Source organism: Carcharodon carcharias, chromosome 2 (assembly GCF_017639515.1).
Source record: "Carcharodon carcharias isolate sCarCar2 chromosome 2, sCarCar2.pri, whole genome shotgun sequence".
Lineage (NCBI taxonomy): Eukaryota > Metazoa > Chordata > Chondrichthyes > Lamniformes > Lamnidae > Carcharodon > Carcharodon carcharias.
This window is the reverse complement of record NC_054468.1, coordinates 206,459,587-206,483,822: the sequence shown is the minus strand read 5'-3', so window position 1 is coordinate 206,483,822 and position 24,236 is coordinate 206,459,587. Positions and strand designations below refer to the sequence as shown.

The 24,236-nt window shown below is 42.1% G+C and overlaps 1 protein-coding gene across 1 annotated transcript in view; it reads right to left on the bottom strand.

Annotated features, from left to right (window-relative positions):
* The window catches only part of msh2 (mutS homolog 2 (E. coli)), a 77,670-nt gene that overhangs the window by 28,255 nt on the left and 25,179 nt on the right, over positions 1-24,236 (bottom strand). The window contains exons 7-11 of the mRNA XM_041181846.1: positions 12,029-12,228; positions 9,284-9,393; positions 6,752-6,875; positions 4,204-4,354; positions 1,819-1,916 (exon numbers count right to left, since the gene is read on the bottom strand). Coding sequence (XP_041037780.1) covers positions 1,819-1,916; positions 4,204-4,354; positions 6,752-6,875; positions 9,284-9,393; positions 12,029-12,228 — 683 coding nt within the window. The remainder of the gene's footprint in view (positions 1-1,818; positions 1,917-4,203; positions 4,355-6,751; positions 6,876-9,283; positions 9,394-12,028; positions 12,229-24,236) is intronic.

Below are 24,236 nucleotides of genomic sequence, written 5' to 3'. Positions count from 1 at the left end.
AATGCTGTGCGCATTCGGGTAGAGTGCCCTTAACTTTGGCTTTTTGACATCATTCCACATTCGAAGCAAACTCAAATGCTCTGTTTTGTTTCTCCTGCCTTCCAGCCTCACTACTACTTCCTATTACCAACTTTACTTTCTTCCAATTTGGGTCATCCCTCAGATTGCCATCCACCTGAGAAGCTAGGTTAAACCCAACCCAATAGCACTAGAAAATCTCCCTGAGTATATCAGTCCCAGTCCTGGTAAGATGTAACCCGTCCAGCTTGTACAGGTACCACCTGCCCCAGAACCAGTCCCAATGCCTCAGAAATCTGATGGCCTCCCTCCTGCACCAGTTTTTCCAGCCATGTATTTAATCGATCAATTCTCCTATTCCTCTGCTCACTAGCACATTGCACTGGGAGTAATCCTGAGATTACTGCTCGAGGTCCTGCTTTTTCATTCCCTTAACTCCCTGAAATCTGCTTTCAGGACTTCATCCCTCTTCCTACCTATGTCATTGGTACCAATGTGGGCCATAACTTCTAGCTGATCCCCCTGCTTCGAAGGATGTCCTGCCGCCACTCCATGACATCCTTGACTCTGGCACCAGAGAGGCAACACACCATCCTGGAGTCACGTTTACTGCTGCAGAAATGCCTGTCTGATCTCCCCCTGACTATGGAGTCCCCTATCAATACTACCCTTCCATTCTTCTTCCTCCCCCTCTGTACAGCTAAGCCGCTCATGGTGCCAAAAGCTTGGCTCTGGCTGCACTCCCCAGAGGAAACATGGCCCTCATCAGCATCCAAAATGGAAAACTGATTAGCAAGCAGAAGAGACTCATGGGGCTCCTTCACTACATACCTGGTTCTCTTAGCCTGCCTGGCGGTCACCCATTACCCCTCTGGCTGTACGCTTCTGACCTGCAGTCTGACCGCCTCCCTAAACGCACTATCCATTTAGTCCTCTGCCTCATGGATGCACAACAGTGAATCCAGCTGCCACTCAAGTTCCAAAACCCGGAGCTCAAGCTTGTGCAGCTGGTGACACTTTCCACAGATGTGTTTGTCAGGGACATATACCACATATGGTCCACTTGGCCGAGCTGACCTGACATCCCGTAACTCTAAAGACTATTTATTACACTTAAGTAGAATGACTGGAATAAATTACTAGTAACTTAACTTTACTACACTTACACTAACTTTTTCTTACTTTGGTTTACTTTATTTAACTTTACTTCCCTATTGCTAGTGTTCCTTACTGAAAACCAAGTAGCTACTTTTTTTATAAATAATACGTTTTTTCTTGTTTTAAGCTATTTAAACACTCCCTAACAGCAGATTCTCACCAACCAATGAACTTAGTTTTCCTGTGATGTCATTCCTGGATTTTTTTTTCCAAATTCAGTCCACTGCCCAAGTAGAGGTGTCTCTCGCAGGTCTGGCTGTCTCCGCTCCCGGAGGGTGAGTCCAAACTCCATCATTGGCCTATTCTAACCTACTCTAACCACACTTGCAAATAATATTTATTTACAGAATGTCTCATCAGATTAAAATATCTCAAAGGTGCTGCATATGATGAACCAGTGCAGTAACTGCTTTGGAGGCAACTGCCAATAACCAGAAGGACAGAGTCGGGTATTTTTTTGATGGTGTTCTTTAAAGGTGGAATGCTGGTCAAGACACCAGGAGGATAAGAACTGTGCACACTTCTTCCAAATTATGGAATGATATCATTACAACATTCAAATGAACAGATCAGCAGGCTCTCTGTTCAATGCCTCATCTGAAGTTACTAACATGCAGAGCAATTTATTCCATAACATCTTACCTGCAGAGATATTAATGATTTCTTTAACAATCGCATTCTGAGCTTCTTCGTATTCCTCCCTACTCTTCATGTAGTCCTCATTGTAGGAAGTCAGCTTACTGCAAAGAAGGAAGATGTGTGTTCATTTTTGCAAATTCAGTACCAGGAGCCAAGCAGCCTTACGTTTCTGTTAAAATGCATCGCTTATATCAATGTTGCAGCTTTGCACTTGGCAAGCAGAGCTCAAAATGGTTATGTGTCATGCACTGCATCACTGCAGGGAGAGGAAGTAGGGGCAATATTCCAATTTTGTTCTCCCAGCTTGGTGCAGTGTTCGTGATTGCACACCAAGATATTAGGCATGGGGGATAGTACGTTTAGGACACAGCCCTTCCAAATGTGTGTGCAGTAAGGTTAAGTAATCTTTTGTACAAGGTCACAATTCAACAGTCAAATTGTACAACAAGAATCTCAAACTTAATAAAGACAGGATGGAAAACAACATGCACAGCATTGATTGAACTGAACAGACCGTCAAGAGGATGCAGGGAAACTGGCTGAATCAGCAAATTCGTTCAGTGGAAGAGTATCTAGAGAAAAGCTCGACAGGGATTTAAATGTATCAAGGGAAAGGATATTTTCTGGACACTGGGAGCTGCTAAACAGGCCTCAATGGTCCTTTTGATCTTGCACATGCCTATTTTGTGAGGTATATTCTGGCCCTGCTCCAACACAGTTTACTTAATTCATCCTAATGCTCTGCATTCGATTTCCCAAACTATTATCTAATTAAATATTACATTCTGTAGACTAATAGTACATTAATATTGAAGCAGCAATCCGTGAAATTGTGCCCCAATTCTAAGTTTCCAGTCCCAACTGCAATAGCAGTTCCTACAGCAGCAAGATTGACTACAGATTAATTTTAATTTTTGACCTGTTCTGCTCCAAAATTACACACAGGAAATTATACATTCACTTGCTGAAGCTCAAAGTATGGTACACAGAACCCCTGCACCATCCCCCAACCAAGCCCCAGAGGACACAGGGAAAGATGCAGTAACACAAACTAATTTAGACATAGAATTCCTGAACGCAGGAGTACAAACGCAGACAGTATGGCACTAATAAAGCCTGGAGGGAGGGAGTGTTTCATTCTACTCCAAACTCAAAAGCAGAGATGTGAACTGGAATATAGGGCTGCAAGAGGCTGCAGAGGTAGAGTGGACAAGGCCACAAACAGGAAAGATTTTGAAATCAAAGTTCAAGGCGGGGAAGGATGCACCATTTGATGTCCACAGTGATAAAGGTGAGCAAGTTTTATGCAAGCTAGGATGCAGCCAGTGGGTTTCTGGAAGAGTTGGAGTTTGCACAATGTGAGTCCAAGAGGTCACCCAAGAGGACACTGGTAAATGTCCCTTGTGATGACAAGCTAAGCCTTATCAATACTTAACAGCAGGGAACTGACCCATTCCATTATGTCAAGTAGGCTGTAACCATGCAACCTAGGATGAATGAAAAGAGAGAGATGGAGGTTCATGCCATGCTTACAGATAACACTACCAAGAGGAAAAAGGATGTCAAGGATCATGTCGTGCCTTGGAGCGTGCCAAGTCACTGTGTGGACAGAAGTCAGTGGAGCATGTGCTGTTTAGAGTTAGCTACAATTGGACCATGGTGTCATGATAATTGTCAACCTTACTGAAGGATATGGAGAAATGGAGGACAGCCATGGAGAATGCATTTGTGAAACACAGCTAAACCAATGACCCCATGATTTCCAGCAACAATCAGGAGCAGGAGCCCTTGTTTGGATGATCTGCTCTTCCTCTTCCCACACACCCTTTTTTCTCTCCCCACACACCCTTTCTTCTCATAACCCAGGAGCAGCAAGGACAACCACAATATGCAGGCTGCAACTGTGGTTAAGATCAGTTAATGCAGCACAAGATGACAGATCAAACCTGGTCTGGATGGCTCAGTTCCTTAATGGAAATGTATTTGAGCAACTGTTTTTATTTGTGCAACAACAGGCTGACATTCTTTATTAAAAGCTAGTATTCTTAGTGCAAGGTCCTTGCATACTCCAATTGGGTCTAAGCAGAAATAAAACCCAGGAAATGTACATAAATCCTTTGAAAGAATCTTGACTTCCATGTATAAAGTTCCCGGCCAGCTTCCATAAAAAGTTTTTAAAAACACCACAAAGAAATACATGTTTACAAATATCTGTAACATATGCCACAGTATTGAACTTGACACAATGTAACCTTCAAATCAATGTCAACATTCCCAGAACAGAGATGGAAAATGAAGTTTTGGATATCCATCCAGTACAACTGGCTTTAATGATAACCCTCCAAGCTACTGACTATGACAATAAATGGGAAGAAACAGAATTCTAACCTGTTAGTGAATCGAACTCCATTCTTCTGGATATCTATGGTGTTAAATTTCTTATTGTTACGAAGGGCCTTCTCCTCCTTGCAGGTGACACGGAAATAATAACCCAATTGAGCATTTGACTCTAGCTTCACAGTCTTGCCAGCTTCAAGACCTGCATATAAATCGAACAGATAGTAATTTGATAAAATTATCCCACTGATATTCAGTTACAAAGCATTCATCCCTTTTTCTTACCACTCCTGACCCCTCCCAATAACATCTTCCTCAACAATGCACACTTATCAACTCACTTTGATACTAATGATACTCCTAGTATAGTCTAGTGATAACTTGCAGCTAGCTTGTCCTTGACCTGCCATTCACAGTGGCAATGTGATTTGGAAGAGGGTGTCAGCATATCTTGGATTTAATACTGTCCAGTCAGAGAAAATAAAGGAATATCAGCCGGAATCTATCCCAACATCCGTAAAGTGAGTTAAAAAGATCTATTATGATACTGAGAAAGGTGTCTCGCAGATTGTTTGTAGGATAGAGTGTGCAGGACAAAAAAACATTACTTCACCATCTTAACCCCCATGTTATGTTCTCTATAGGCCAATAACCTTTAGAAAGAGATAAGAATCGCACAACATTTCATGTTTCAAGACTTTTACTTAACAAGCCAACTAAAACAAAAATCTACTAAACATTACTTAGTAAGCAGCTAATGCACTAAACTACAAAAAAGGTGTCCCCCAGTAACTTCCTAACACAACAAAAAACCCCATGCCACATTTATACATTATGGCACACTCTCAGCAGTTATGCAGTCTTATATTTGAAGTTCTGAATGTCTCCCGACAATTCAAAGGGCTCTTTTCTCCCTGCTCCATCCCAGTGAAGCCTCCAGTGTCCTTTTAATCAAAGTATCCTTCACTCAATCTTCTGAGCATAGTTGAATGGACTTTCAGCAGCAAGGCACCCACCCACTCACTCTGGTGATCTTTTGGTTTCCAACTCTCCTCAACAAGCTTCATTCCTTTGAAAAGGGGTTCTGTCCTCACCAGCACTTCACTTGGTGATGAACCTGACATCGCAGCACCTGCTTTCAGTCTGACTGGCTCTAAGACTCTGTGAATCGGCAGCAGTAAAGCCAGCTGCCTTTTCCTTTGTGTCCAGGTGTTAAAGCTCACACCTGACTTTGAATAAGTTTTGACTTCAGCCTCCATCCCCATGGGAACCAGGTCACATGGGCTTATCATCAGGCAGTTCAGCCCAACTTCAGACCATCCCTCCATTCTAGGGCATTCTGTTTTACCTTTCATTAAAAGACAGTTTAAAACATAATCATCGCAAAGTCTAGTGGTTATAACACCCACTAGAAGTTGAGTTGTCGAAGAAGCCAGCTACACCACCCCTAGTCAGAAGCAGGCTCATGGCTAATAAGGTGAAAAAAGTTGAAAAAAACTACGTATTGAAAAAGGGTTTATCCAGTATTCAGGTTGGTGCTGCGGACTGCGTGTAAGCACTAGGCCAAGCATGCTCCCAAGGAACCTTATTTTTCAAATATCAATATTTGCAGCAAGACAGAGATCTATCTCAAATGAGTAAAAAGAAGTTTTCCACATTTAACTTGTGTTTAGAGCCACTCTCCATAACCTATATACAAACTCGATGCAAAACGCCACACGCTGGTACTGGTGCTTACAGCTCAGCTAATGGTAACAGCAAACTGCTACTCAGTAACATTTCACTTAGTCACAATCCAAGCAGGTTCTCACTAGAGGGTTATTCAAAGAAGCCCCACAATGGGCTGAAAGGTTACAAGGTCTGATGCAATTCTCTACATAGTGGATGCCCAAATTGAATCACATGAGCAGGTGCTAATTGGAGGCTAGGTGCCTTTCAGCCCATCACTTCCGTGCAAGCTCAAGGGCAACTCACCTGGCCCCACTACCCCACCCTTCCCCTGTAGCCCTACAATTTTTTTCTCTTCAGATAATTATCCAGTTCTCCTTTGAAGGTCTTGGCTTAGTGAATCTGCCTTCACTGCACTCTCAGGAAGTGCATTCCAAATCCGAACATTTGCTGAGTAAAATGCTTTTCTTCATGTCACTGTTGCTTCTTTTGCTAATCACCGTAAATTAGTGTCCTCTGGTTCTTGATCCTTCCTACAATGGAAACAGTTTCTCCCTATTTTTTCTGTCCAGACTCATGATTTCAAACACCTTTACCAAACTTCCTTATATGAATGAAATATCTATATGTTCTACACTTTACAGCAAGATTTATATCAACAACTTTGATGTCAAGTAATAATTATTGTTGTAGCAAAGCAGGAGTTTTACCCTGCATTTAACCACACTCGATGCTGATACTGAATGCCCAAAATGGAAAGTGCACTGATATCAATCAACTTTGACTGCTAACACTCCTGTGAAGCACCTTTGGATAAACATGCTATATAAGCACAAGATGTTAATCTTGATTCATGAACACAAAACCGAGAATTACGCTGATCAAATGCAAGTGTAAAAATGCAGAGATTTATTTCAGATCTATTTCATACCTAGCTCCCTGGCAGCTTGGTTGAGTGTTGACTGCATACTTTTCTCCAGGCCATCCATCTTCTCCCTCAGTTCAGTTAGATTTGGGTCAAAGGATGGCTTCACCAGGAACTCATGGTTTTCCACCTGTTAAGTCAAGTGAATGCTTTTAACATCTCTAATTAATTCCTTTATTATTGCAAAGCAAGGCCACTCAGCATATTAGCGCTCATCAGTAGCTATTCCAGTTTCTATTTCCATTTTACATGGACTACAGGAGAAGGAAGTCATAAAAATAAAGTAAAATAAAGAATAAGCAAATGCATAGAAATTGAACTGGATAAGAATACTGTCAGGGACTGAAGTAATTATCTATAACACAAAGATAGCATTTAATTTATATAATGCCTTCCGTGACCTCAAAACATCCAAAAGTGCTTTATAGCCAGTCGAGCGCTATTGAAGTTTTATCACTCCAGAAGTAGACACAAAATCATTCGTTTCTACAAGTCAGTTGGCAGTTCTTTCATTTTTCTACTTTTTTGTGGATCTATTGTTAAGCACTCCTTTCCAGACCAAATGAAGAAGGCACCACCAGTCACAAAGCTGATCAACTAATTTTACTAAGGACAAATTTTAGATGCCTTGACATATATTTTTCTCTAGCAATAATTGTTTACAGCCTCACCATCACCAATGAAACTCCTTTTTCTCATCTCCAACTGAAAAGAGCCTGCTCAGCTCTCAAACATGACCATGTATTGGTCCATAAAAGATTATCAGAGAATTTTTCTTTATCCTACTGCACCAACGTTACAAATGGTGTTGAATTCACCAGCAACCTGGACTCAAGTTAAGTCAAAGGGACTGCATTCCACATCACACCCCTACCTCCCCACTCAGTCTACTTGGGGCAAGCAGTTTCCAGACCGATTTATTTCCTTGACCAAGATACTCTTTTGTCCTTAATAGCAACCTGGAAATGGCCCTGGGGAGTTGGGTTAACTCAAAACCAGATCCTAGTGAGATACTAGGAACAGTTAGAGCTCCTTTTGATACATCGCAGACAGCTCCTTTGCTGGCACCTGGATATAGCTGTCAACACTACACCAAAAGCACAAATCGGATGATAGAAATCTCTTAAATTTATGTTTTACCAGATATCACAGAAAGGTGGCAGCTCAGGAGGCCATTCAACCCATCGCTTCTACACCAGCTCTCCAAAGGAGCAACTCACCTACTGCCACTCCTCGCGGCTCTGCACATTCTTGCATTTCAGATAATAATCAAATTCCCTCTTGAATGTCTCGGTTGAACGTGCCTCCACCACACTCAGGCATTCCAGATCTTAACCACTTTCAGCATGAAAAACTCTTCCCTCATTTCGTCTCATATAATGCAAAACTAGGAATTACAGCCATGAACTGATAATTATAATTTTATAACGAATTTAAACAGCCCATGCAAATTTCAATCCTTATGACTTCCAAGAAATTAATTAGATTGTCAAGTAGTATGTTCTGAAAATGCTGCAAAATGAACCAAATTCCTTTTTCACTGTCAGCTGTGGCTAGATTCGGGGATTAATAAAGGATGTTACATATACAATTCTATTTCTTCAGCCCACAAAGTCTCTCACTCTCATCTTCATTGACAAACTGATGAAATAGGCAGACAAGTGGCAGGTGAAGTTCAATGCAGAGCAACGTAAAGTAATTCATTTTGGTATGAAGAACATGGAGAGACAATACAATATAAAGGGTACAACTCTAAAGGGTGTGCAAGAGCAGAGGGACCTGAGTCATTGAAGGTGGCAGGACAGATTGAAAGCACGGTAAATAAAGCATAGTGTCCTATGCTTTATATGTAAGGTAATTGAGTACAAGAGCAAAGAGGTTATGTTGAACTTCTATAGGGCACTAGTTTGGTCTCAGCTGGGGTATTGCGTCCAGTTCTGGGCACCACCCTTTGGGCAGGAGGTGAAGCATTGGAGAGAATGCATAAAAGATTCATGAGAATAGTTCCAGTTTTGAAGAACTTCGGGTATGAAGAAAGACTGGAAAAATTAGGACTGTTTTCCTTGGAGAAGAGAAGGCTGAGAGGAGACTTGATAGAGGTATTCAAAATCATGAGGGATCTGGACAGAGTGAATAGGGAGAAACTGTTCCCACTCGTGAAAGAATTAAGAAAGAGAGGGCATAGATTTAAAGTAATTTGCAAAAGAAGCAAAAGCGATGAGAGAAAAAAACATTTGCTGCGTGAAAAAGTTAAGATCTGTAATGCACTGCCTGAGTCTGGTGGAGGCAGGTTCAATCGAGACATTCAGAAGGGAATCAGGGAGTTATTTGAACAGGAAGAAAGTGCAGGTTGTGGGGAGAAGGCAGGAGAATGTCATTAAGTGAACTGCTCATTCGGAGAGCTGGTGCAGACATGATGGGCCGAATGGCCACCTCCTGCAATGCAACAATTCTGAGATTCTATGGTTCTGATTCGCACAAACCTGATTCAAACCTGAAAGAACCGCACACATTAACTCTCTCAATTTAGCCACTTACCTGATTCAGGTCTAATGTGGTCTCAATCAATTCCTGAAACTTGGCGAAATCAGAGATAAGGTCCGTCAGTGGGGAGATAAACACAGCTTTCAATAATATCTGGTGTAGTCCTGTGAAAACAATTAGTATTAATCACATTAGACAAGCTATGGCAATCAGAATAAGGGAGGTTTACTTAATGAATATTCCAGCTCTAAAATATTAATACTCCACTGAAAGTAAAACAAAATGAGCCATAACATGTTATTAAAATAACAGTGAAGCCGATAGCACTCTCACATATGGTACCGCAACTTTCAGAAAATGCAAAATTTGCTGTCCAGATGCGTCACCTCACTGCTAACTTCACAAAAGCAGCAATCTATTTTCTGGTTCACCATTGAAACATATACAATGACATGAAACTGCTGTATTCACTAGATAAATACAAACTAAACTCACTACAAAAAGCTCTTGCCCATTTCAGTCTAAATACCCTTTAACAACTGCTAATAAGGCTCATTGCCACTAAAAATTAACTACAAATGTGGAGTCTCATTCCTTCAGGTTTTGATTATTGTTCGAGATTAAAAATGTAATTTTTTTTCAGCTTTTTCCTAATCCAACCTTTCTTTCCCCATTTCTCTTTCCATACCTGACAGGACATTTAATTCACCCATTCTGATTTAAATTCCTTTTCAGTCCTTGTATTGTTAATTTCACAATCCTTCAAACTGATGAGGTATGCAGTTAATTGCCCTGTTCACTCAGGTCCTAGAAGCCCACTTTCACTTGTTGCCTTGAATTAGTTCAGTGTCAACAACTTGCCACATAAAAAAATTTACAACCCTAAGCTTGCAAGGACAGTTCTAAAGATGGACAATGTTAGATGCCCTGGCACAGCAAATAATGGGTCAATAACCATAATTCCTAGCAAGTGGTACTGGCTGGATTTCCAGCTGTTCGATACTTCTGTTAATCAGCTTTATAACACGTAATCTAGGCTGACACTTCAATGCAGTACTGAGCATAAGCAGAAACGTATGATTATTATTTGATAAGAGTTTAGGGCCTATATTCAGTTAAACTGAGGCCCTGTGTGCCTGATCAGGTAAGGTTAGAAACTTCAAAGGAACTACCTGAAGAGTAAAAAAGTTTCCTGGGTGTCCTGATCAGTATCTGTTTCATTATCTATACGAAAACAAATTAGCCAGTCATTGCCTTACCGTTGTTTGTGGGACCTTGTTGTGCTTCAATCAACTGTCACATTAACCTACAGAACATGGGTGATCACAATGCAAACATAATTCATAAGCCTCAATATTAATCAACGGCCCCATCTGCCCCTGCAAGTACAGGTGAGGCCAAGAGTTAGGGAAACCTGGCAGTGAAAGGGAGGCAGGAGCTGCTGGCTCAAGTTAAGTGCCTTTTACAGAACTTCTGGTGGGTCAGGAGGAGCAGGATTGTTACTCTTGGCCCCTTAAAGAACATTTTGGCCTCATCTCTACCCCTCTCCCCACTGCTACCACCCTCTTCCTTAAGCCCCAATCTCTCCCTCCCTTGATGGCGTCTCTCTCTACCCCTGCCTGACTCCCCAACCCATACCCAAGAACCATGCGGTGGACTCATGCCAGTATCTTACCCACCCAGTGTCAATTCGGTTGGCTGCCAGACTAGAAACAGAAGAAACAATTTGTAATTGTGTAATTATGCCATTAAATTCAGCATGAGATCTACATCCCCCAGCCTTGCCAGTTTTTCCCTACGCTACCCTCTCCGTAAACATTGGTGTCGTTGTCTATGAAGCCATTTTGGAATGCCCTGAAAGGGCTCTATAAATGCAAGTTCTTTATCATTCAGGTTTATAGATTACCAAGTCAAAATGGACAACATACTAGCATCCCTGCTATCATCAATACCCTAGCAGCCACAAGTGGTGGGAAATCAAAACTTGTAGGCACCAGCTAAATGAAGTAGGTTGCACATGGCTCTTTCCCTTTGTGACATCGGTTCAAATCCTGACTGTTGGCTGCAACTATCCTAAACAAAATAGGTTTTCAAAGTTTCCACAATGTTCCCCATCGACATGAAGCAGAGCATAAAAATGCCCCTCTTGGCAAAATACACCAAGAAAGGCCGCAAGAATTATGGCATGGGAGATGGTGTAGCGGGGACTGGGCAGAGCAAAGGAAGGTTTCTGATGTATCTAAACATCCTGAACTACTAGTAAGTCAAAAACTATTTTTATACACATGACACTGCAAGTTTTACTCTGCTTTTTGGGAGAGGCAATCACACAATGATTCTGCAGGTTTCTCTGTGAAATTAGTAACATTGCAATTAATATGCAAAGCTTTCATCGCTAATCCATAACTGAATAAATCAAATGTGATTTTCTGGGATTCCAGGGTTTTACAAGTGTTTTGGAGATTATATCCCAACCCTGGTCTGTTTTTTTGTTTTAAAAAGACCTTGGCAGTAAACAAAATTGCTTAAAGAAAAATTCACAAAAAATAATTGGAAACTCAAAACGCGATGGAGGTTTCTCACTATGAAAAAGACAAAGCTGGTGGGATGGCTGATAACACGGGTAGCCAAGTGGGGCTTAGTTATCTACAGGATTTGAAATTAAAGAAGCCAGTTTAGATTTAATTTTGCTGCAGATCACAGAAATGAAAATGTTTCATGGTCTCCCAAAACTGCAGGATGCAGCAGTAAGAACAATGTATGATGAACATGACAATGTCCTGAAGTGTTATTTCTTACCTTCATATCTATCCAACACCTGCACCACATTTGGGAGATGATTGACAGCCTGGTAAATCCGATAACAATCCTGTAGGGTTGCCACCTGACGCTGGAACTTCTTTGCCAGGCGGTTGAGGTCAGGAAATCGCCGAAGCAGATCCTCCTGTAAATTCTGCCTTAGCTCAGTGTCGTCCACAAAAGCCTCCACCAGGTTAAGCCTTTTCAAGGCAATTGACAAGAACTCATTAGACATTTGTTTTAATGCAATACAGCTCTGAACTGCTTATTAACATGTTGGTCTCAGAAATTCAGAATGGAGGGGAAAACAGCCCATGAAGTTGTGGTATAGAACACACAAGAGTCAACATGGAGCTTCACTGCCTCAGTCTGTCCAATTCCTTATTTTAATTGCATCTTTGTGGAAAGAAGTCAAAGGCCAGATACCAGATCTGCATGGGCAGGCAGTGTTTGGAAGAGAAAGACTTTCTTGGCTCCTGTCATGCAGCTCCATTGCTTCAATTCCACAAAATCACACTTTGATTTATTTGATTGCAGTAACATTGGCAAGAGCCTGGGAGCATAAGACGAAAGAGCAAAAGTAGGCCATTCAGCCCATCGAGTCTGCTCCGCCATTCAATGAGATCATGGCTGATCTGATGATCCTCAACTCCACTTTCATGCCTTTTCTCCATAACCCTTGATTCCCTTACTGATTAAAAATCTATCTCAGCCTTGAATATATTTAATGACCCAGCCATTAAGCCCTCTGTGGTAAAGAATTCCACAGACTGACTACCCTCAGAAGAAATTCCTCCTCATTCCCATCTTAAATGGGCTACCCCTTATTCTGAGATTATGCCCTCTGGTCCTAGACACTCCCTCAAGGGGAAACAACCTCTCAGCATCTACCCTGTCATGTCCCCCAAGAATCTTCTATGTTTCAATAAGGTCAAACCCAACCTACTCAACCTCTCCTCATAAGAAAATCCCTCCACACCCTGAATCAACCTAGTGAACCTTCTCTGGACTACCTCCAATGCCAGTATATCTTTCCTTAGTTAAGGGGACCAAAACTGTTCACAGTATTCTAGGTGTAGTGTAACTAGTGCCTTGAACAGTTTCAGCATGGCTTCCCTATTTCTATACTCCATTCCCTTTGAACATTCCATTTGCCTTCCCTGCTACCTGCTGAACTTATGTTAGCTTTTTGGGAATCATGCACAAGGACTCCCAAATCCCTCTGTGCTGCAGCTTTCTGCAGTCTTTCTCCAATTAAATAATAATCAGCTCCTCTATTCTTCCTTACAAAGTGCATAACCTCACATTTTCCCACGTTATATTCCATTTGCCAAGTTTTTGCCCACTCACTTAACCTATCTATATCTCTGTCAACTCTGTGTCATCTTCACCATTTGCCTTCCCACCTATTTTTGTGTCATCTACAATAGTACATTCACTTCCCTTATTAATATATATTGTAAATAATTTTGGCCCCAGAACTGATCCCTGTGGCACTCCACTAGGTACAGATTGCCATCCTGAAAATGCCCCACTTATCCCAACTCTCTGTCTTCTAATAGTTAGCCAATTCTCTATCCGTGCTAATATGCTATCCCCAACACCATGGGCTCTTAATATATTAAGCAGCCTTATGTGTTGTACCTTATCGAACGCCTTTTGGAAATCCAAATATATTACATCTATTAGTTCCCCTTTATCTATCCTGCTTGTTACTTCCTCAAAGAATTCTAATAAATTTGTCTGGCATGATTTCCCTTTCGTGAAGTCATGCTAAGTCTGCTTGGTTATATTATGTATTTCTAAATGCTCTGCTATTACATTCTTTACAATATGTATGTATGTAATAAGTGATGTTGAACATCACTTGGAGGGAGCACTGAGGGTGGCAAGGGTGCAGAATGTACTCTGGGTGGGAACTTCAATGTCCATCACCAACAGTGGCTAAGTAGCACCACTATGGACCCAGCTGGCCGAGCCCGAAATGACGTTGCTGCTAGACCGGGTCTGCAGCAGGTGGTGAGGGAGCCAACAAGAGGGAAAAACATACTTGACCTCATCCTCACCAACCTGCCTGCCGCAGATGCATCTGTCTATGACAGTATTGGTAGGAGTGACCACTGCAGAGTCATTATGGAGACCAAGTCCCGCCTTGGCATTGAGGATACTCTTCATCGTGTTGTGTAGCACTACCACCATGCTAAATGGGATAGATTTCGAATGGATTTAGCAACTCAAGACTGGGCATCCATGAAGCGCTGTGGGCCATCAGCAGCAGCAGAATTGTACTCGAACACAACGTGCAACCTCATGGCCTGGTGTATCCCACACTCTACTATTACCGCCAAGCCAGGGGATCAACCCTGGTTCAATGAAGAGTGCAGGAGGGCATGCCAGGAGCAGCACCAGGCATACCTAACAATGAGATGTCAACCTGGTGAAACTATAAAGCAGGACGGCTTGCTTGCCAAACAGCATAAGCAGCAAGTGATTGACAGAGCTAAGCGATCCCACAACCAACAGATTAGATCTAAGCTCTGCAGTCCTGCCACATCCAGTCGTGAATGGTGATGGACAATTAAACAACTCACTGGAGGGGGAGGCTCCACAAACATCCCCATCCTCAAAGACGGAGGAGCCCAGCCAACAGTGCAAAAGATAAAGCTGAAGCATTTGCAACAACCTTCAGCCAGAAGTGCCGAATGGATGATCCATCTCGGTCTCCTCCGGAGGTCCCCAGCATCATAGATGCCAGTCTTCAGCCAATTCGATTCACTCCACGTGATATCAGGAAACTGCTGAAGGCACTGGATACTGCAAAGGCTACGGGCCCTAACAATGGGCAGAATTCTTACCTCGATGGGCGGGTGGGCAGCCAAACCCTGCCACCAAAACGGGGCCTGCCACCATTTTGAGTGGGCGGGCCTCGGCGGCCTGCCCAACAGGAAGCATTATGCGCTTCTTGTGCGGGTGGTGGAGGGAATCCCCATTTGTCAAAGTGTGCTCTTTCGTGCGAGCGCACTTCTCCCTGAGGCAAAGTCCTGTCTCAGGGAGATTCGTGAGAAGTAAGTAAACTCTAAAAATAGATAAATATTAAAATTATTAACATATCCTCATGTGACAACATCACACGAGATGGGACATGTTAATAATAAACACACAAAATTTATTAAAGTTTTAAAAAACTGACATGAAACTTCAAAACAAAAACAGAATTACCTGGAAAAACTCAGCAGGTCTGGCAGCATCGGTGGAGAAGAAAAGAGTTGACGTTTCGAGTCCTCATGACCCTTCGACAGAACTGACTAGTGGATGAAATTTCATTAATAATCTGCAGCCCGCTGGGGCTCCTGGTCTGCCTGCCAGCCTTAAGGTTGGCCAGGCAGGGTGTTTAATAAGGTTAATTAGCCTGTCAAGGGCCTTAATTGGCCATTGACAGATTGGCAGGCGGACAGCTGATTTCGCTGTCCTTTCACCTTCATCAATATTTAAGGGGACCGGGATGACGTCGGGGGTTCCTCCTGACATCATCCCGCGTGATTTTCCCCTCAACGAGCGGGCCTCGCCCCCAAATTGCCAAAGGGAAAATCCTGGTCAATATTCCAGCAATGGTACTGAAGACTTGTGCTCCAGAACTTGTCGTGCCCCCTAGCCAAGCTGTCCCAGTACAGCTACAACACTGGCATCTACCAGGCCATGTGGAAAATTGCCATTAGTGTCTTTACCGTGAAGACTGATACAAAGGATATATTCAACTCCTCTGCCATTTCCTGGTTCCCCATTATTATTTCCCCGGCCTCAATCTCTAAGGGGCCTATGTTCACTTTGGCCTTTCTCTTTCTTTTTATATATTTAAAGACGCTCTTACTGTCTGTTTTTATATTACTTGCTAATTTACTCTCAAAGTCTATTTCTTCCCTCTTTATTTTTTTTTGGTCATCTTTTTAAGAAAGTTTTTAAAAACTCTCTCCATCCTCTAGCTTACCATTAATCTTTGCCACATTGTATGTTTTTTCTTTCAATTTGATATTATCCTTAACTTACTTGGTTAACCACGGTTGGTTTATCCCCTTCCTAGAATCCTTCTTCCTCACTAGGACATATTTTTGTTGCGAGTCTGAACCATTTTCTTAAACATCTGCCATTGTTCATCGACTGTCTTTTCTGCTAAACTCCATTCCCAGTCCACTCCAGCCAACCCTGCCCTCATTCCATTGTAATTACCCGTATTTAAATTTAGCACAGTTGTTTGGGACCGAAGTTACCCACTCTCAAACTGAATGCTAAATTCTACCATGTTATTAAACCTGCCTCATTACACATTACCAGATCCAAAATAGCTTGATTCCTGATTGGATCCACAACACATTGTTTTAGGAAGGTGTCGTAAATACACTATGAATTCTTGCTTGTGGCTACCTCTGCCAATTTGATCTTCCCAATCTACAAGAAGATTAAAGTCATCAATGATTTGTACTGCCTTTTTTACATGCCCTCATTAACTCCTGATTTATTTTCTGTCCTACAGTATAGCTACTGTTAGGAGGCAATATAGACTACATCCACCAGTGTCTTCTTCCCCTTGTTATTTCTTACCTCCACCCATATGGATTCTACATCTTCCAATCCAAGATCCTTTCTTGCTATCGTACTTATTCCATTTCATACTAACAAAGCTACCCCACCACTCTTTCCTTCCTGCCTGTCCTTTCGAAAAGTCATTTCCCGAATATTTAGTTCCCACCTTTGATCTCCTTGTAACCATGTCTCCGTAATGGCTATAGGATCATACCCATTAACCTCTATTTGTGTCGTTAATTCATTTATTTTGTTCCGCATTCTATGTGCATTCAAGTAAAGAGCCATTAATTTTGCCTTTTTACCATTTTTCTTCCCCCTTTGACCCTATTTGCTGCTGTATTTTTATGTTTGTACACTCTGTCCCTTCCTGTCACATTCTGGGTATCATTACCTAAATAGATGCCCTGCAATGCTGCTATTTTTACTTTGTCAGCCTACATATCCCTTCTCCAGAACCACCACCAGTCCCGCCCACTCTATTTAGTTTAAAGCCCTCTTTACAGCCCTAGTTATTCAATTCGCCAGGTCACTGGTCCCAGCATGGTTCAAGTGAAGCCCGTCCCGCTAGAATAGCTCCCTTCTACCCCAGTACTGGTGCCAGTGCCCCAAGAACTGAAACCCATTCCTCCTACACCAATCTTTGAGCCACACATTTAACTCCTCGACCTATGCCAGTTTGCCCGTGGCTCAGGTAGTAATCCCGAGAATATTACCTTGGAAGTTTTGCTTTTTAAGTTTAGCTCCCAACTGTTCAAATTCTTTCAGCAGAACCTCCTTTCAAGTCCTAATAAATTTCGTTGGTACCAAAGTGGGTGACGACAGCTGGATCCGTCCCCTCCAGTCCTGAGGAGATGTCCTTAACCCTGTCACCAGACAGGCAACACGGCCTTCGGGACTCATGCTCATGGCTGCAGAAAACAGTATCTATCCCCCTAATTATACTGTCCCCTCCTGCTACTACTTTCCTATTTCCTCCCCCAAATTGTGTGGCTCCCTGTACGACGGTGCCATGCTCAGTTCGCTCATCCTCCCCACAGTCCCCACTCTCGTCCACAGTTTGCAAGAATCTCATAACTATTAGACAGTTGCAGGGGCCGAGGTTCCTCAAACTCTACCCCCTAGGTCCCCATACCTGCTTCACCTGCAATCACACCCTCATATCCCTGAACACAGAGCAAATTTGAATCTGAGGGGTGTGACTGCCTCCTGGAGCAAGTGTCTAGGTAACTTCCTGATGTGGCACAATGTCTGTAGCTCAGACTCCAGCTCCTTAACTCAGATCTGAAGTTCCTCAATCTGCAAACACTTACTATAGATGTGTTCGCTCCGGATCACCTTGGTGTCCAGCAGCTCCCACATGCTGCAGCAGCAACACATCACCCATTGCTATCGTATTTAATTAATTACTCTAGTATCCCTATACTTTACACTTGAAGAATCGCCTGCTCTTTACACTTTGTAATTTTTTTTTAAAACACCAGTATCGATCTTATACTTAAAAATAGCTTGTTAAGAAAAAGACTAGGGACCCAAACACAAACTAAAGACCTTACTTTTACTTTAAAGACTAGAAATACCCATCAATCTTACTCGCCTATCAGCTGCTCTCCGCACTCTTTTCCCTCTTGCGTTCTTTAATGGACTCTAGTCTCTCTCTCTCTCCGCACTCTTTAATCATGTTGGCAGGGCACTATCTCAACTTGTGATTCTGATCCCTGGCCTAGCAAATCAGGGAGGACTGAGGAGAATGTCACAGGAAGGAATAAAACTGACACAAAGAATAGCCCTCTCTTCCCTCCTTGCTTCTAGAAGTTGTCAACCTAAACAGAAATGCCAGGCCTACAATGAAGAACTTGCATCTGTTGAGCACTTTTCATAACCTCAAGACCCCAAATCATTCTCAGCCAATCATGTTCTTTTGTAGTGTAGTCACCATCACAATGAAGGGGACCACTATGCATATGAAACAACTATAATTTGAAGGTTACGAAAAAGCCTACTGCTCTAACATTTTTAACATGTTGCATTCTGTTTTGAACCCTTCTATATTCTGCTGCATTGCAAACTCGCAAATAAATCAGAACCCTGAGTATTACTCTGCCACCCTGTGGCCATGATAGTATGGTACAGGCAAATCTATGAAGACCCCCCCCACCCCACACAAAATTTGTCATTTTTTTCTCCTCCCTTCCCCATTAACCGTATCACATCTTGCACAGTGATGCCCCTAAATTAATCTCATCGTTCTGATTTGGGTATTAAGAGTTATATCTTGCTGGGAAATCACGCCATCTAAACATCACACATTTTCCCGACATTCTTGCGCAAACTACACTTCAGTCATCCATATAATATAAGCATCAGGATTTCTTGTGACTGAGCCTGATGCAGAAGTTAATTTAAAAAGTCAATTGTTTGCAAAAATGTTCAGGCCATTCATCCCTCTTTTCTTCCTCTCACTCGCAATGTTCAGAAACCTTGGCAGCAATTGTGCCAATATTTCTTCTCCATATTTCCTGAAAAAGAATTTCAATGACCTCATCCAAGCAATGGGCTGCTCTCTGATCTACTACACCCCAGGGGCTTTGCCTTTTCTGGATAAACTCAGGTGTGTTCTAAGCCAGATGGACAACAAATTCTTTAAGCAGATGCTAGGATTTAAACACTGTAACTCAACAATTTTCAGGTGTGGCCAGCAGAGGGCAGCAGGGCCTTTATTTTTCAAATGTTACTACCCTCCATTTTGAAAGAATCCAGACATCAACAACAAGTTGCATTTAGATAACAAATATGCCTTTACTGAAGAAAAATGGCTCAAGGTGCTTTATACAGTCATAAGGAGGAAAAATGGATGTGCCCCAAGGAGGAAGATGTGAGGAAAGGTGATGATAAATATGTATTGTTTCCATCAACATAATGGCAAGACTTGTACAGCCAAACACACACCCATCTTACTGGCTACAACAGGTAACACTACCAAACTATAAACTTAAACTTGATGTAATACAGATCACAAAAAGAAAAACGTGAGTGTAAGAAAGTCAGGGAGTGCAATGTGCAAGATGGATGCACAGGAGCAACTACATAGAAATACACATTAGATGACAAAGAATGCATTTTCGTACAGTTTTGAACAAGGCAGCTTCATTGAATATTTAAGTCAGGACACTCCTGTTTGCATGGGGGAGTCGGGGGTAAGAGGGGAACAGCATTTCAGTGCATGACTGGGAGTAGCCTGGTGGCATTCGCCATACATGCGGCATTGTCTGGTTAAGAATTGCTTTCTTTGGATTGATACCTTTAAAAAGTAGTTTGCTTACATGCAACGTTATAACTGCACCCTTATTCTAAAGGTTAAAGCAAAGCCTGCAAACACAAGTCACCACTGGTTCTTTGTCTTCTGAGGTAAAGAGGTTGGCTTGGATCCAGCCCATCTTTGGAACAATTAAAAACTTCATTCTCCTCTGCCCCAACTTCCCTGCCCCCATCCCACCAACCCCAAAAATAAGCTACAAAGCATTTTTTTTTAAAAAAGACATGTGTTACTTAACACAAGGAATAAGCTTGGTCCCTACAAGGGCTGACTCCATGAATAGATGTTCCCGGCAAAGTAATACAGCGACAAAAAGGTCAGAAAAATCACATGTTTGTGACCCTATTTGTCTGCATTGAGACACTCATCAGGTTATGCACTAAACAGGAAACTCCAACAGCTTTTGCATTACCATACATTCAAGCTTCAGTGTGCCACCAAGCACAGAAAAGCATCATCATTTTACAGACATATTCTCTGTACAATGTCCAAGCGTCACGGAGAAGCCATCTGTAGCTGAAAGTGCCACTTGTCTCAAGGTGGAAGAATACAATAAGCCAAATAGTTAATGTTTAACATGGCATGGAGCAATATCAAGTGATTTGCAAAACTCTTGACTATTTGTATAGGGAAGTGAGTCCAAGGCAGTAGGGAAAAGCTTCTTTACCGGTCTTCTTCCCTTAAAATAAAAGCTTTCCCTTGTTCAGCATACCCACAAAATACATCAGAATGGTTCCATTCCCAAGAAAATATCTCCTGGCTATAATTTTTGAATGTGGTAGGATAATAAAAAAGTGAGGAGGGGATGGAGGGTGGGGGGGAAGAGAGAGAGAGCAGAAGAGAAAAAATATCAAATCATACTGTGTACATACAGCATCTGCTCCATCCCCAGATACGAGTGACTCCCAGAAGGACTATAAACAAGGCACTCATCTTCCCATGTTCTGGTTATGTTCCTTCATTCATTTTCAAAGCAAAGGTCCAGGAAACCACAAGGTCCACATCTCTTAAGAGGACCCTGCCCTCTCTGGCTTCTGATAAGAGACCTCCCTCCATTGTGGCAAAGTGTAGATCTCCATTGAACAAGCATGTAGATGAAATACCAGTAGGGCATATCCAATTCCTAATGTGTGTCTCAAGGCTTCCAGAAGCAATGGGAGACATCAAATCCTGGGGCCCATTTTTGGGGGTTCACTTGGCATCACTGCCTCCTACCACCTCACCTTCCCCCAATCATAATCGCACAATACCACTCACCCCAAACAAAGAATATCCAAACAACCTCCCAAAATGCAAAAGCCAGGTGCAAAGATAAAACCTTCACAAAAATGTGAATATGAACTCTTGAAGCTACAATAAAAACAAAGCTGAATGAAACCGCTCCAACACAAGCGGGCACTCACAATGACAAGTCAAAACAGATCTAAATGGAATGAATCTCAGAACAGTAAGTCTACATAATAATAAATAAACAGCATCTTAGTATGAAAAAATTGTATTAACCTCATGGAGCTTTTAGAAGGGCAGTATTGAAAGTTTGATGTCACAAAACACGGAACATGGGGAATAGTTTGGAGTGGCAGTAGTGGGAAGGGCCAGGCCTATATAAAACAGATGCTCTCAGGCTACTTCTGATCAGCAATTCTAAAACAAAGAGAATGCAATTCTCAAGTGAACATGCCCAAATTGGCAACTGGACCACATGACCAATTCAAAGAGTGGACTACATGACCATTTGCTGAAACTGAGGAGCAGCAGCAGCTTTGAAGGGCACAGTAGTTACTGTTTAACCACAGGACTGGCAATACAGAAGAAAAGCTTCAACACATTAAGGTCTCATTGGCCTGTGCCATGTAGTAAAAATCCAGGTCTGGTAGCTCTATTTTAGGTTCTACCTAAAGTTAGGAAGGTTCCTGGCTTTCCTGCTTGAAAAGTGGTGGCACTTAATCCCTGGTCAGTGTAAAATTACCAATATGAGCCAGAAAGGCACATGGAGATACTAAAATTTGTTTCTGCCCTCCAAGGCTAGTGAGGGCAAAACTGACAATAAAGGAAGCAATGAGTATCTATGGACATCAGTGACCTTTAGAAAGATAGGAGGGGCAAAAAGAGAAATCAATGTTTTTAAAACACAGGAATTAACATGCTTAAAGTAATTCTGCATATCAATTTCAGACTATCAAGGAAAATATGTTTCTGTATTTGTTCACCCAATAGGGTATTTGCAGTTCTGACCTTCTGGGCTTGTGTATGGATTAGAGTGTTTTGAGCTGTGTAACTGAGTGTGGTACTGGTACTTACAAGCATGTCACTGGTATTGGTGATGGGAAAGGCAGGAGCAAGCTGAGATGATGAATCAAAAGCATCACATTTAAATTACACATTTTTGCATTTCATTGAGCATACTACATTTCCAGAGTAGTGGAAATGTGCAGTTCAGACCAGGTCAATTAAAAATATCAATTAGGCTTGGGCATTAAGTGTTATGTAACCAAGGCGTATAGATGGAGCTGAGGTACAACATCAGCAATGATTTAACAGAATGGAAGAACAGGCTTGACGAGCTGATCACTTCCTGTATCTCCACTTGCAAGTACCAAAATGCTCTGTAAGCTCAACAGTAACAACTTTTGAACTGACAGCCCATCAGAGATGCTGCTGCTCCTCAGTTTCGGTAACTGGTCACACAATGCACTCTTTGAATTGGTCATGTGGTCCAGTTGCCAATTTTGGCATGCTCAATTGAGAATTGTATTCTCCTTATGCTTTAGAATTGCTGACCAGAGATTGGGATGTGGGAGTCGCTGGCTTGGACAGCATTTATCGCCCATTCCTAATTGCCCTTGTTCAGAGGGCATTTTAAGAGTCAACTGCATTGCTGTGGATCTGGAGTCACAGGTGGGCCAGACCAGGTAAGGATGGCAGATTTCCTTCCCTAAAGTTCATTAGTGAACCAGATGGGTTCGGCAGTGGTTTCGTGGTTATCATCAGACTTTTAATTCCAGATTTTTATTGAATTCAAATTTCACCATCTGTTCTGGTGGGATTTGAACCCAGATCTCCCAAGAGCATTAGCCTAGACCAGTGACAAAACCACTACGTCAGAGCATCTCTTTTTGTATAGGCCTGAGCTTCCCCACTACCATCATTCCAGCCTATTCCCCATGTTTTCATGATCCATTTTTTATGACATCAAAGCTACAATATAGGTACATTTCATTCCTCAAAAAACACAACACCGAACAGAAAAATGGGTCTGAGGGAGTTCATGGATCAGGTTTTAGCGCAACTAAGAGCATCTATTTCAAAAGGTAGTATTGTTCATTGTAAGGCTGGCAAGTATGGAAAATATTGGAAATATACAGCTGCTGTCAGTCACTAAAAAACGGATAGTTGATTATTCCTGGTGTAATCTTCCATCAAACCATTAAAATGTTAACTGACCTTCAGAGAGGCTGAAAGACCCGCTGCATATTTCAGGAATTTTCATTTTTTTCCAAAGTCTGCAGCCTTTTTTCTCTCATACCAAGTATTAATATTTAAAACTAATTTATTCACACACACTTGATTAGCTGGGAAGCCGGCAGAAGAATAGATATCTCTGCTCTGCCGACTGCTCCTATAGAAACTAAGCTTATTCACAAATGCTTCTGCAAAGTCAGCTCTAATTTCAATCAGTAATCTCAGGCTGCAGTATGAAGTGACATTTTTCACCTATAAATCTTTGTTTACATCAGTAAGGGCAGCACATCTTTCCTTTAACATAGTATGAGAATGTTGTTACTGAGTTCACACAGCAAAGTAGGAGGCAAGGACACATCCCTAATATTACGTAAAATCAAATTCACAATTTTGTTCAACAAGCTCCGTTCTGCCACTCCAGCATAATACTCCTCTCAAGAAGGCACATATTTCCTGGTTCTGCTTCACACATTCATCCCCATCTGATCCCTTCACTGCCCATGTTGTCAGACTGCTTGCCCAGCATCTAGTCCTGGACAAACCAAAATATCCTCCAATTAAATATTGAGAAAACAAAGGTCAATCCCTCCAACCTTCGCCAAAACTCCATTCCCAACCCCCTCTCTGGCCACTGTCTGAGACTGAACCAGAGTGTTAACAACTCTTGACGTCCTATTTGACTCAATTTTCAACCCCATATTCTATCACTAAAGACAACCTACTTCCATCTCCATCCACCTGTTGTTGAAACCTTCATCCATGCTTGTTACCTACAGACTCAACTATTCCACCACACTCCTGACAGGCTCCCATCTTCCACCTCCCATAAACTTCAGTTCATCCAAAACCCTG